This window comes from Pipra filicauda, unplaced genomic scaffold, assembly GCF_003945595.2.
Source record: "Pipra filicauda isolate LSUMZ 115617 unplaced genomic scaffold, ASM394559v2 scaffold1412_size14388_pilon, whole genome shotgun sequence".
Classification (NCBI taxonomy): domain Eukaryota; kingdom Metazoa; phylum Chordata; class Aves; order Passeriformes; family Pipridae; genus Pipra; species Pipra filicauda.
In genome coordinates, this window is record NW_024103888.1 from 1 (window position 1) to 14390 (window position 14390).

Below are 14390 nucleotides of genomic sequence, written 5' to 3' on the forward strand. Positions count from 1 at the left end.
CCCGCTGGCTCTGCTCCTTGGGCTCGGCCCTGGGGGGCACAGCGGGGTGAGGACACCCCAGTGACACCCCCAGCCCGGGTGAGCCGGCACCGTGGCAGGGACGGGGACACTCACTGCGTGTCCAGCACGGGCAGGTCCTCCTCGGCCAGCTGGTCGTCCTCCAGCTCGCTCACCTTGGCCTCCTTGGCCATGGCGAGCGGGAGGGGCTCGGCGGGGGTTTGGAGGTGCTCGGCTCCTGAAATGAGAAGGGGGATCAGCAGGTGCTCCCAGAGCTGGGGGACAAGTCCTGAGAAGGGCCCCCAAATTTCAGGCTGTCCATGACAGCTCCCAGCCCATCTCTATGCCCCTGGGTCCCCCGGGTGCCCCGGTGCCACCAGCCTCACCCAGGTTGTCCCGCAGGGCGCTGGCCTCCAAGTGCTGGTCGAAATTGAGGTTGGGCACCAGCTTCAGCCTCATCCTCGAGTAGGTCTCGGCGCTCGACAGCTTCCAGCGAACCTCCGGCGGGTTCCTGGGGGGCACGGGGGGGGCTCAGGCACCCTGGGGACCCCCGGCTGTGCCCCCCCTGCCCAGGGACGGGGCGGGCGCTCACCGGTCGGCCCAGGCGGAGCGGGGCGAGGTGAGCAGGCGGCACAGGGACCTCCACTGCTTCAGCACCGTGCTCTGGTGGTTGTTGGCCTGCTTGAGGACGTTGCTGTGCCGGGCGTTCTCTGCCTTGGAGCGCTTGGCCACCGGCTCCAGCACCAGCTCCTGCCAAGGCAGCACCAGAGTGAAGGGACAGCAGGGCTGGGGCTTGGGGACAACCCTGAAGTGAGGAGTGTGTTCATGGGGGACACCCCCAGGGTGGGGAGAATGACCCCGGGATGATGTGCTCGGGGATAGAAGCCCATCACTGGGATGATGTCCCTGGAATAAAGTTCCTGGGATGATGAGCACGTCCCCAGGACAAGGAGCACACCCCCAGGGTGACATCCCAGGGGTGAGGAGCATGTCCCCAGGGTGACATCCCAGGGGTGAGGAGCACATCCCCAGGGTGACATCCCAGGGGTGAGGAGCATGTCCCCAGGATGAGGAACATGTCCTCAGGGCGAGGACCACATTCCCTGGATGATATCCTTGGGGTGAGGAGCACATCCCCAAAATGAGGAGCACACTCGCAGGGTGACATCCCAGGGATGAGGAGCACACCCCCAGGTGACATCCCAGGGGTGAGGAGCACACCCCCAGGTGACATCCCAGGGGGGAGGAGCACACCCCCAGGTGACATCCCAGGGGTGAGGAGCAGGCAGGACCTGGAACATCTTGCGGCTGGCCGCCTTCTCCTGCTCCCGCCGCTGGGCGCTGCTCATCATGGCATCGTAACAGGCGTTCCAGAAGTTGGACATGTGGTCGTGGCTCCTGGCAAAGGTGTCCATCTCAAACTGGGCCATGGTGGGCTGCACCTGGGGAAACCAGGAGGAGGGAAGAGGTGTTTCCAAGGGCTTCACACCCACCACCCATCACCCGGGTGTTCCCCCAGCGATGACACCCACGTGCTTCTCGATGAAGCCCCTCCACTCCGGGGTGGTGCAGAAGAGCTGGAAGTCCTCGTAGAAGGTGGGGCTGCCGTTGGTGGGGGGCAGGGAGGGCAGGAAGAGCTGCAGCTGCAGGGTCTCGTAGCACTGGTCCATGAGCGTGCGGATGATGGGCACCAGCCAGGAGAACGTCTCCGACTTGGCCTCCAGCGAGCGCCGCAGGGGGGTCTCCAGCTTCCCCAGGAGGTAACAGGCCTCGTCCTTCCTGGGAGCTGAGGACGTCTGCAGGAGGCTGTGCAGCTTCACGTAGGCCAGGGAGTGCAGCTGGGGGGACATGGACATGGGGTGGGGCCACTCCAAGGGCTGGGATCCCACTGGGAGGGACGTGGGATGTCATATGGGGCCACCCCAAGGGCTGGGATCCCACTGGGAGGGACGTGGGATGTCATATGGGGTCACTCCAAGGGCTGGGATCCCACTGAGGGGGACATGGGATATCATATGGGGCCACTCCAAGGGCTGGGATCCCACTGGGAGGGACGTGGGATATCATATGGGGCCACTCCAGGGGCTGGGATCCCACTGGGAGGGATGTGGAATGTCATATGGGGCCACTCCAAGGGCTGGGATCCCACTGGGAGGAACATGGGATATCATATGGGGCCACTCCAAGGGCTGGGATCCCACTGGGAGGAACATGGGATATCATATGGGGCCACTCCAAGGGCTGGGATCCCACCACAAGACCAGTTGGAGGGACAGGTGACATTGGATGGGGCCACCCTCAGGGCTGGAATCCCACCATGAGCCCAGCTGGGAGGACATGGGATAGGGCCACCTCGAGGGTTGGGATTCCACCAGGACATCAGATGGGGCCACCCCAAGGGCTGGGATCCCACTGAGGGGGACATGGGATATCATATGGGGGCCATTCCAAGGGCTGAGATCCCACTGGGAGGGACATGGGATATCATATGGGGCCATTCTAAGGGCTGGGATCCCACTGAGGGGGACATGGGATATCATATGGGGGTCATTCCAAGGGCTGGGATCCCACTGAGGGGGATGTGGGATATCATATGGGGGTCATTCCAAGGGCTGAGATCCCACTGAGGGGGACATGGGATATCATATGGGGCCATTCCAAGGGCTGGGCTCCCACTGGGGGGAATTGGATTATTTCATATGGGGCACCTCCAAGGGAGGATCCCAATGGGAGGGACATTGGATATTAATATGTGGGGCCATTCCAAGGGGCGGATCCCCACTGAGTGTGACATTGGCATATCATATGGGGCCACTCCAAGGGCTGGGATCCCACTGGGAGGGACGTGGGATATCATATGGGGCCACTCCAAGGGCTGGGATCCCACTGAGGGGGACATGGGATATCATATGGGGCCACTCCAAGGGCTGGGATCCCACCACAACCCAGCTGGAGGCACATGGGACATGGGGATGGGGCCATTCCAAGGGCTGGGATCCCACCACGAGCCCAGCTGGGGGCACAGGGGACACGGGGACGGGGCCACCCCGACGGTTGGGATGGCAGCAGCCCCAGGGGAGGGAGGGGTGACCCACCTGGGGGTCCTGCAGCAGGATGTAGCCCACGAGGACTCGCAGCCCCGCCTGGGCCATCTCCCTGAGGTCGGAGGTGCCATTGGCCAGGTGGTACCACACGCCCAGCTTGTCCAGCAGGCTGTTCACCCCCTCGTAGATCTGGGGACACGGCGAGACCCCGCCTGGGCACGGATCCCACCCCTCTCCAGCCCCCAGGGCTGATCCCAGCACCCAGCACCCCTCGGCTTTGGGTTTGGGTTGGGGGTAGCATTTAGGATTAGGGTTTGGAGTAGGGTAGAACCCAACTCATAATGGTTGTTCCAAACTAGTCTGGGTTCGGGCATCAGGCTCAGGGAATGGGTTTATAGTAAGGGTGAAGGGTTAGGGGTAAGGATTAGGACTGGGATTTGGTCTGGGGTATAGGACTGGGTTTAGGGGTGAGGTTTAGGGTGGGGATGAAGGTTTAAGGATTAGGATTTAGGAGGTATGGTTACGTGACAGGTTGTGAGTTAAGGCTGGGCCTAAGGTTTGTAGTAAGGGGGTAGGGTTAGGGTTAAGATCAGGATTAAGGGTTGGGCTTTGTGACAAAAATGCAGAGTTAAGGTTTAGGATGAGGATTGAGACTAGGGCTGAGGTATAGGACTGGGGTTAGGGTTGAGCTTTATGACAAGGAGGGTTAAGTTTTAAGAGCAGTATTTAGGATGTCTTAGGTTTTTAGTATGGGTGTAGGGTTAGGGTTAAAATTAGGATTAAGGGTTGGGGATTGTGACAAGGATGTAGGGTTAAGGTTTAGGATCTACTGTTGATTCATAGTTTAGGATTAATGCTGAGGTTATTTCCTAAGGTTAGGATTAGGCTTTGAATTACACTGTAGGAATAAGGCTGAGGTTATTTCCTAAAGTTAGGGTTGGGGTTTGATTTACAATTTAGGATTAAGACCGAGGCTATTTTCTAGGGTTAGGGTTAGAGTTAGGGTTTGATTTACAATTTAGGATTAAGGCTGAGGCTATTTTCTAGGGTTAGGGTTAGAGTTAGGGTTTGATTTAAATTTAGGATTAAGGCTGAGGTTATTTCTAAGGTTAGGATTAGGTTTTGACTTACAGTTTCTGATTAAGGCCGAGGTTATTTCCTAAGGTTAGATAACGCTGCAGATAAGGCTGTGTTTAGACTCAGGTCTATCATCAGGGATCAGGGGTTAGGTTAGGATTAAGGCCAAGGTTATTTCCTAAGGTTAGGTTAGGATTAAGGCCAAGGTTATTTCCTAAGGTTAGGTCAGGGTTAAGGCCCAGGTTATATCCTAAGGTTAAGTTCAAGCGCTGCAGGTAGGGCAGGTTTAGGCTCAGGTCTAACACCAGGGATCAGGCATTAGCAGTAGGGCCCAGAGCCCAGGTCTGGGATCAGGAATGCCCGCTCATTCCCACCCACCTTCTCGCTCCACAGGGCCTGGTTGTTGTGCCCCTCGGAGAAGAGGAAGTCCTGGAGCAGCCGGAGCAGCTTGAGGGCGTTGTGGGTGAGGCCGGGCAGGGCCCCCGGCCCCGACTCCTTCAGGTCGGTCAGCGCCGACTCCAGCATCATCTCCAGGAGGCTGGGGGACAGCACAGCTCCGCAGGGTGGCCTTTTCCCTTGGGATCCCCCCCCAGGAGCCGGGCGGGACTCACCTGCGCTTGATCTCGTCCGGGGGCCGCACCAGCTCGCAGGCCGAGCCCAGCTTGGTGAGCACCGAGAAGACCTGGCCCCGCTCCCGCCAGGCCGCGTCGTCCCAGCCCTCCACCCCGCGCCACGTCACTGAGAAGATGATGTTGGTCAGGAGGTTGCACAGCTCCTCCTCGGGGGTTTGCTGCCATGGGAGAGGGAGAGTCACAGAGTCACACGATGTGTCGAGTTGGAAGGGACCCACAAGGATCACCCAGTCCAACTCCTGGCCCTGCACAGGACGCTCCAACAATCCCACCATGTGCCTGAGAGTGTTGTCCAAACCCTCCTGGAGCTCTGGCAGCCTTGGGGTTGTGCCCACTGCCCTGGGGAGCCTGGTCAGTGCCAACCACCCTCTGGGGGAAGAACCTTTCCCTGAGATCCAACCTGAGCCTGCCCTGACACAGCTCCAGCCCTTCCCTGGCTGTTGTCCCTGGTCCCCCCAGAGCAGAGCTCAGTCCCTGTCCCTCCTCTGCCCCTCCCCAGGATGTTGGAACTGCAGTGAGGTCTCCCCTCAGTCTCCTCTGCTCCAGCTGAACACACCAAGTGCCCTCAGTGTCCTCACAGGGCAAATCAAGGCCCTTCTCCATCCTCGTTCCCTCCTTTGGACACTCTCCAATGGCTCAATCCCTTCCTTCCATTGTGTCCCCCCAAACTGCCCCGATGTTGAGGTGAGGCCGCCCCAGGGCAGAGCAGAGCGGGGCAATCCCCTCCCTGATGCCCCCAGGACAGGGATGTCCCTCCTGGCTGCCAGGGCACTGTTGGCTCAGGGACAACTGGCACCACCAGGACCCCCAGGGCCTTTGCCCAACACTCCTTTCCCAGCCTCTCATTCCCGGTCTGTCCATACAAACTGCGAGCTTGGTGTCCAGAGCGCCCCGGGGTGGTGGGTACGAGGGTTTGGGGCTCACCTGGGGGTTGCTGGTGTTGGAGACGTTGTCGCTGGGCAGCACGTCCTGGTAGCTGCTCTCGTCCAGGACGTTGGACAGGCTGGAGCTCTTGCGCGCCCGCATTCCCGGGAAGGGCTTGAAGCTCTCCAGGGGGGACGGGGTGCCGGGGCCGCTGCCAGGGGTCTGGGCACCGCTCTCGGCCGTGGCCACGGAGCTGGTGCTGGCCAGGTCGAGCCCCAGGTCGAAGGGGGAGGTGGAGAAGGGCGACAGCGGGTGGTAGACGCCGTCGAAGGGGGGGCCGTCGCCGGGGTTGGAGGACGAGCGACTGGCCCGGTCGGAGGAGTCGAAAGACTTGAAGTTGTAGGAGTGGAAGGACTTGATGCGGCCGCTCGGGGAGATGGAGTGGTCAGAGAAGCCCTCGGAGAGCTCCTGGTCCGAGGCCTCGTATCCCAGTGGGAGGAAGACATCCAGCTCCTGGAGCTCGGCCGGCGGTGGGCTCGTGCCCTCCTTGCCGGGGGGGTCGGAGAGGCGGAGCAGCTCCGGGCAGCCCCCGCTGGTGCTCAGGCTGTGCTGGCGGGACTCGTACGACTCCCGGACGTAGAGCTTGGTGAGGGTGTCCTGCCAGCCAGCCAGCCTGGCCAGCTGCCTCACCAGGTCCTGCTGAGCATAGATCAGGTGGAAGAGCTGCAGGAGAAGGAAAAGGGAGGAGACCTGATGCTGCTGCCCCAGCTCCTGATGGGTTGATGCTTGGATCCTTGGTCCTGAGCACCCGAGATCCTCCATCACCGGCACGAGGTGCTGGGGCTGCACCTCTTCCATGCTGGTACATCCATGTACAGGTCACCACCATGTCTGGGCATGGCTGGGTGCCCAGGGAGCTCAGCCCCAGGGTGACACCTCTGTCCCCTCACCTTGCGGCAGAGGTCAAGCCGGACGGTCAGGTCAGCCCGGTGGGACAGGTAAACCACGGCCACCAGGTCCTTGTAGTTGGGAGGGTCTGCGGGCAAGGAGAGACAGCACAGCAGTGGGACACCTGCTGTCCCCAAAAGCCACCAAAGATCCCAGTCCCAAGACCGGCTGAGCCTTGTGGGAAGCCACCAGCAGTGATCCCATGGCACGTGTTTTGGAGTGTATATTTTTGGGACACGGTACCTGCCCCGAGGACCTGCTCGGAGAGGCAGCGGAAGAGCAGCATGGAGCTGGGGACGTCACTGAGGTAGGAGATGAGCCCATGGTACCCGATGTCCTTCAGCTTCAGGCGGTTCTTGCTGCGCTCAGGGACCTTCTCGTACTTCAGCATCTTGTAGAGGATCTGGAGGGACAGTGAGAGGTGTCACCTCACTGGGGACGGTGAGAGGTTGGTGCCGGGGGCCCGCCTTACCTTGAAGACCCTCTCCCGCACTTCATCCGAGAACTTCTTCTGCACCAGCAGTGAGAAGAGAACCTCCACCTGGCCCGGCTCGAAGAGGAAGGCGAAGAGCTGCTCCTGGGCAGGTGAGCCCTTCAGCAGGCTGTGGATCACCTCCAGCGCCCCACACACCTGCAGGACACGGGGCTGGTTGTCCACTGCCCTCCAAGTGCCCCACCATGACCTCAGTGGCTTGTGCCAGCCCAGCCCACAGCACACTGAAGAGTTTGGGGAGCAGGGTGGCTCGGTGACGAACCTGCTGCTCGTCCTGGGCCCCAGCCAGGTAGCTCAGCAAGCTCTGCATCTCCTCCCCGGAGAAGCTCCGGCAGAAGAAATCCTTCACCAGGCTGAAGAGGGATGTCTGCACTGTCTTGATGTCATCAGTGGCCATGGTCTTCTCCCTGGAGGTGCTGATGGACAGACACACATGGGGACATGTTCAGTACGTTGTCACCCATCACCAGCACTGTCCCAAATCCCGCCATGAAGCCTGAGGAGCTCCAGGGCAGCCCCACGTGGACATCCAGGGATCTTCTGGCCCATGGGAAATGTCTGCCCCAGGCTTTTGGGTCTCTGCAGGGGGTGAGCACCCCCCGTACCACAGACATGCAGCAACACAGCAAACAAGAGAAGGGCATCAACTCATTGCAGAAGCCATCACGCTGTTGGTGGCTGAGGGAGAGATGCTGGGGATGGATTTGGGAGCCAGGCACAGGGTTGGGGATGGGATGTGGCCACTTGGAGCGGAAGATCCTGCCCCCACAATGTTCCCACACCAGAAGGAGGGATGTTACCCCTAGAAAATGGTGTCTGTCCCACACTGGAGCTCGGAGGGGGGAAGCCCACCATTCCCACCACCACACCAGCATTCCGCAGTCCCGGCTCCGCCCGCGGCTCACCCGTAGTAGGTCCGGATGGAGTCGAGGACATACTGCACCCCGTACTTCTTACGGATGCGCTGCTTGTGGTCCTTGACCACGTTGGCCAGGTACTGGATGTGGCCTGCAGGGAGAAGGTGTGAGGGGCCTGGGGGTGGGTGGGGATGGGGGACACCCCCAGCCCCCGGTCCCACCTAAGCGCACGGCGAAGTCGCTGTTGCTCCAGATGCGGAAGTCGAAGAGGAGATGCTGGTACAGGAGGTGCAGCAGGAGCCCACTGCCCTCGGAGGCCACCTGCTCCATGAGGATCTGCGAGGCCACCAGCGTGCTCATGTCCAGCAGAGCGCCGGAGACCTGCCACGGGAGGGAGGGAGGGGACACTTGTACTCCTGCCACCCCCTTGGGAGCCACGCCGGGGATCACAGGACGGAGTTTTGGGAGCTCCCCCACCTTCTGCAGCAGTGCCCCGATGATGGCCGGCCCGTGGCACTGCACCAGGCTCTCCTGGTTCACGGGGTGGTGCTGGATGAAGTTCTTCACCAGCAGCAGGAAGGCGGCCACGCTGTTCCTCTCCAGCCTGTTCTCTGCAAGGCACAGAGCTGTGAGCCCTGGGCCCACCCAAACACCCTCCTGGAGACCCCACCACCAACTCTGCTCTCCAATTTCACCCCATTCTCCTGTTTTCCTCACATTTATGGAGGTGGAAACCTCTGTTGCTCTGAGCTTGGGAATAAGCAGCTGGGTGTCAGGAGGAAGCACGTTCCACTCGTGCCAAAGGCTCCTGGACGGACCCAGCCCTGTTCTGAGACATCAAAGACTCCACCCAGAGGCAACCCGGAGGTGGCTGGAGCCACCCTCACCTTCCCAGAACTGCTTGTTCATGACTAATTGGGTCATAACAATGTCAGAAGTGCCTTCTCCATTACCCCCACACCTTGTGGTGCCTCAGGCAAGACCTCTCCTGTCTGTGGTGGACACCAGGAACACCTCCACGGCACCGTGGTTACCTCCAATCACCTGACTCCTGCTCCACACCCCGAACTCCTCACCTGAGGACTTTCCCAGTGGGATGAGCATGCCCTGGGCGTTCCTGGAGGACGTCAGCTCTGGCCCCACCAAGTCATTGGTCTCCTCCTCGTCCTCGGGCTCCTCCTTCTTGGACACCACTTGCTCGAGCAGGGGCAGGAGCACTCCCATCCCACCCACGCAGTTGACCACGTCCTGAGGGAGGGAGGGACAGAGGGGAGAGGTCTTGCTGGGCGCTGGAGGAGGTTGCACAGCCACCTGGAGTCCCCAAAAGTCACCTGTTCCCCTACACCACCCACGGTGCCCACCCTGGATAGGGCAGACAGGTCCTCAGGGGACCCACGGGTCATGCAGGTCCTTGGTGGACCCAGCACCACATGCAGAGTCTCTGCAGGGTCCAACCAACACCCTGTGGGTGTCCTGCCCTGGGCCTGCAGCCCAGGAGAGCCCCACCTGCCTCCATGCCGGGGGGTGGATGTGTCACCCTGTGCCCACCGTACCTTAACGTCCCAGTTGACCACCTTGTGCCCCGTCAGCCTCCCGTCCAGGCCGTGGCTGGGAGAGAGGTCCAGGCAGATGTTGTTCCTGCAGGCCTAGAGGAGAGCACCATGGGAGCATCCCCGTGCTCCTGGAGATGTCCCTCAGGGCACAGGGGCTCGCAGCACTGTCCCTGTCCCCGGGGGGGTGTCTCTCCTCACCTGGGGGGTGTAGTACAGCAGCAGTTTGCTGCTCAGCTCCACCAGGTCCCCTTCCAGTGTAAATGGTGACATGACATTCGGGCCTGGGAGAGGAGGACTGGGGTGAGCTGGGACACGCTGAAGGAGAGCCTGGTTGCCACCAGCACCTCTGTGGACATCCCCCAGATGTCCATGTCCCACCCTGATGTACCTGCACAGAACAGAGCCTTGACCTGGGCCTGCTGCAGAGCCTCACAGAAGATGGCCACGGAGCCCAGGTGACCCTCCAGGGAGGTGGGGCTGCCCCACTCCATGTCCTGGCTCCCGGCCGCCGTGGTGGCCACCACCCCCTCCGTGGGCAGCTGAGTGGGGGTCCAAGAGTGGGGGCCGAGGGTGGCAGGGACAGACTGGGAGCGTCCCAGCACAGGGTGTGAGGGGAAGACCAGCTCCGGGCCGTGGGGTGCCGGCGGGTGGCTGGTGGCCGTGGCAGCCGTGGTGGTGGTCCGGTGCCCCGCGGAGCCGATGCAGCAGGAGGTGAAGGACTGGAAGGCAGAAGGGTCTTGCTCAGCCCCCCATCATCCATGGGGAGGGGTCTGGCCAGGTCGGGGGGGGGTCCTTCACCTCGTGGAGGGAGGGGAAGCGGAGCTGCGCCGTCTTCCGCAGGTGCCCGTCGGCGTAGACGCTGACGACGTTCTGGCCGAAGGGCCGGCGCCCGGCGACGTGCACGATGTCCACGCAGTGCTGGGGGCAGGGAGGGGGGTCAGGGCATCCCGGTGGCCTCACTGCCCCCCCGGTGGTGACAGGGACGGGGACGATGCTCACCCAAGCCGAGTCGTTGAAGGCAAACTCCGGCAAGGCCACGGTCATGTAGTCCTTCTTGGTGCAGACGGCCACCACCAGCACGCCGCCGGCGGTGAAGAACGCCTCGAAGCCCGTCCCCCCGGCCGTGAAGAAGCTGGTGGAGGAGAAACACGGTGGGGATGGTGGTGCCGCCCCTCCTCATCCTCACCTCAGCCCCTCCCAGCCCCTCCATCCACCATCACCTGTAGAGTTGCCTCCTCTTCGGCCTCGCCGGCGGCTCCGGCTCCTCCTCACTCAGGCACACCCAGGCGTGGAAGGCGAAGGCCCCTCCGGGCCACTTCTGGATGGTGGGCACCATGATCCCGGCCATGCCCGGGCTCAGGTCGAAGCTCTGCAGCGCCCGGGGGGGCCCCTCCGCCCTGGCCATGCCCGAGAGCGCCCGGATGACGGGACACACGTAGGGATGAGGCCCCCGGCCCCGCTCGTGCCGCAGCAGCCGCAGCAGCTGCCGCAGCTCCCCGGGCCGGATGGACAGGCTGCCCAGCGCCCGGAGCAGCTCCAGCAGGTTCTGGGAGCAGGCAGTGGGCAGCGCCGGCTCGGTGCCCAGGGCGCCCAGCAGGGAGCCCACCATGCCGGCCTTGACGCACGTGAGGCGGCTGGGCAGGGAGGCCTCGCAGAGCCGCCGCAGCCACCCCGACAGGAAGACCTGGAGATCCCGGCACTCCAGTGCCGGCAGCCAGGCCAGCAGGATCAGCAGGGGCTGCTCGTTGCGGATGGGACGCACCGGGAAGGAGCTGTGGTCGCCCTCCACTGCCTGTTGGAACATGAGAGGTGTTTGGAGCTGCTCCAACCCTGTGGAGAGGGTCGGATCATCCCCCAGGCCACCCTGGGCTGGAAGCAGAGACCTTGTGCATCGAACCCCTTGTAGACTCCCGTGCATCAAAACCCTTGGAGACTCCCGTGCATCAAAACCCTTGGAGACTCCCGTGCATCAAAACCCTTGGAGACTCCCGTGCATCCAGTATATCAAGACCTTCATCTACCGAGAGTCTTGGAGACCCCTGTGCATCAAGAGTTTTGGAGACCTCGTGCATCAAGCACATGAGAGACCCTTGTGCATCAGTGCTTTTGGAGATCCTGTACATCTAGAATTTGGCAGATCCTTGTGCATCCAGGATTTGGACACCTCATACATCAAAATTCTTGGAGACTCTCATGCATTAATAGTTTTGGAGATCCTTTGCATTAAGGGTCTTGGAGACCTCCATGCATCAAAATTCTTGGAGACCTCCATGCATCAAAATTCTTGGAGACCTCCATGCATCAAGGATCTCAGAGACCTCCATGAATCAAAGATCTTGGAGACCTCCATGAATCAAAGATCTTGGAGATCTCCACACATCAAGCATCTTGGAGACCTCTGTACATCAAGGATCTCAGGGACCCCCACACATCAAAGGCGTTGGAGACCCTCATGCATGAAGCACGTTGGAGACCCTCCCGTGTCCAGCAGTACCAGAACAAGCAGTTCCACATCCAGAAGGGCTCAAAACTCCCCAAAGCTGAGCATGACTCCAACCTAAAGATGACCCCAAGACCCCTTGGGATGAGGCTGACGGGAACCCAGGTGGGTGGAGAGAACTGAGGGGTGAGGAGGGGGGGGCTGAGATCCGCCAGGAACCGCCAGTGCCCAGCAGGGAGGAGAAGTGGGAAGGCTCACCATGTTGAGGAGCTCCTGGAGCAGGCGTTGGGTGGGCTGCCCTTGGCTCCTCAGCACTTCGTAGAGGTGGGTGTAGCCGATGCGCTCCTTGAACACCTCCTGCAAGCACACGGACACGTGGGACCCCGCGGGACCCGCTGCTCCCACCCTGGCCCACCCGGGCAGGTGACAACGCCCCAACCCATGTGCTTTCGGGGTGTCCCCTGGCTGGCTGCCCACCTTGGCCGAGGGCGAGTTGCTCATGATGGCCGTGAGCACGCCGAGGGCGTGGACCGCGATGGCGTCGGAGCCGCCGGCACCGCCCTGCGGGGACACGGGAACGGTGGGTCAGCGGAGCCCTGGGGTGGAGGGGACACCCCACCACGCCTGGGGGTCGGGTTACGGGGCGGCCCCATCCCGTACCTGCTGCAGGCCATCCCTGCTCCGTGTGGGAACCTCGTCCCGGGATTCGCCCGCCTCCTGTGAGCTGCCGAGGTAGAGCTGTGGGACACGGGGGGGAGTGGGACACAGGGACACAGGGACACAGGGAAGGGGGTTCGGAGGGGCCCCACCCCATGGGAGCTGCTGCAGCACAGCCACGCTGCCCCAGGATCACTGAGGGTCAGGAAGGGCGAGGGGGGACATGAAGGTGTCACCAAGGGGGGACACGTCACCCTGTCCCAGGATCATTCAGAACCAGGAAAGGATGGAGATGCAAGTGCCCAATTCTGGTGTCACCAAGGAAGGGTGGACATGTCACCCTGTCCCAGGATCATTTAGAGCCAGGGAGGATCGAGATAAGGGTGTCACCAAGGGTGAGAACGGAGATGAAAGTGTCACCAAGGGGCGATATGCCACCCTTTCCCAGGATCATTTAGAGCCAGGAAGGGTGAGGATGGAGGTGCAGGTGCCCAACCCAGGTGTCACCAAGGGAGGGGTGACATGTCACCTTGTCTCAGGATCATTTAGGGTCAGGAAGGGCAAGGATGGGGATTAGGATGTCACCAAGGGGTGATATGCCACCCTTTCCCAGGACCATTTAGGACCAGGAAAGGATGGAGATGAAGTTGCCCAATGCTGGTGTCACCAAGAAGGGGGAGGACATCCCCCCTGTCCCAGGATCACTGAGGGCCAGGAAGGAGGAGAATGGAGGTGAAGACATGAAGACATCCCCAAGGGGGACATCCCACCCTGTCCCAGGATCATTTAGAACCAGCAAGGGTGAGGATGGAGATGAAGATGTCACCAAGGGGGACATCCCACCCTATTCCAGGATCATTTAGAACCAGGAAGGGTGGGGATGGCGGTGAAGGGGCCCAACCCTGGCGTCACCAAGGACATCCCACCCTGTCCCAGGATAAGTCAGAGCCAGGAATGGCGAGGCTGGAGCCGAGGCCGGAGGCCATCCCGGAGTCATCCCGGAGCCATCCCGTACCGTGCTGTTCTGGAGCAGGCGGATGATGTGCTCGAAGCAGTTGTTGCTCAGGAAGGTGGCCTGGAGCACCGGCCGGTCCTCGCAGCTCAGCATGGCCGGGATGGCGTCTGTGCAGAGGGGAGCACGGATCAGCCCCGGCCACATCCCACATCCCACACCCCAAACCCCATCCCAAACCACCTACCCAGCATGAGCACCTGAAGGCCGATGGGGAGCACGGATCAGCCCCATCCCACATCCCACACCCCATCCTAAACTGTCTACACAGCATGAGCACCCAAAGGTTGATGGGGAGCACGGATCAGCCCCGGCCACATCTCACATCCCATATCCCAAACCCCATCCCAAACTCCATCCCAAAGCACCTACCCAGCAGGAGCACCCGTAGGCCGATGGGGAGCATGGATCAGCCCCAGCCACATCCCACATCCCAAACCCCATCCCAAACCACCTACCCAGCAGGAGCACCCGCAGGCCGATGGGGAGCACGGATCAGCCCCATCCCACATCCCATATCCCAAACCCCATCCCAAAGTGCCTACCCAGCAGGAGCACCCGCAAGCCGATGGAGAGCATGGATTAGCCCTGGCCACATCCCACATCCCAAACCCCATCCCAAACCACCCCACCTACCCAGCACGAGCATCCACAAGCCAATGGGGACCATGGATCAGCCCCATCCCACATCCCACACCCCATCCCAAACTGCCTACCCAGTACGAGCATGCATAGGCTGATGGGGAGCACAGATCAGCCCCATCCCATATCCCAAACCCCATCCCAAAGCACCTACCCAGCATGAGCACCCGCAGG

General features: G+C 61.5%; 1 protein-coding gene across 1 annotated transcript; it reads right to left on the bottom strand.

Annotated features, from left to right (window-relative positions):
- Positions 1-4: 4 nt before the first annotated feature.
- On the bottom strand, positions 5-14384 carry LOC113989741 (neurobeachin-like protein 2; the record flags this gene model as incomplete). Its single annotated transcript, XM_039378587.1, has 29 exons — positions 14371-14384; positions 13578-13684; positions 12566-12643; positions 12383-12466; positions 12164-12262; positions 10686-11257; positions 10465-10597; positions 10264-10383; positions 9854-10184; positions 9664-9746; positions 9466-9558; positions 8989-9160; positions 8390-8523; positions 8134-8293; positions 7961-8063; positions 7318-7471; positions 7035-7193; positions 6806-6965; positions 6565-6650; positions 5675-6337; positions 4730-4908; positions 4497-4656; positions 3093-3230; positions 1530-1835; positions 1290-1439; positions 590-747; positions 384-508; positions 115-235; positions 5-29 (listed from the first exon to the last, which is right to left on the bottom strand). Coding segments are annotated over exons 1-29 (4860 nt in total), but the record flags the coding sequence as incomplete, so codon positions are not given.
- Between the last annotated feature and the right edge of the window lie 6 nt (positions 14385-14390).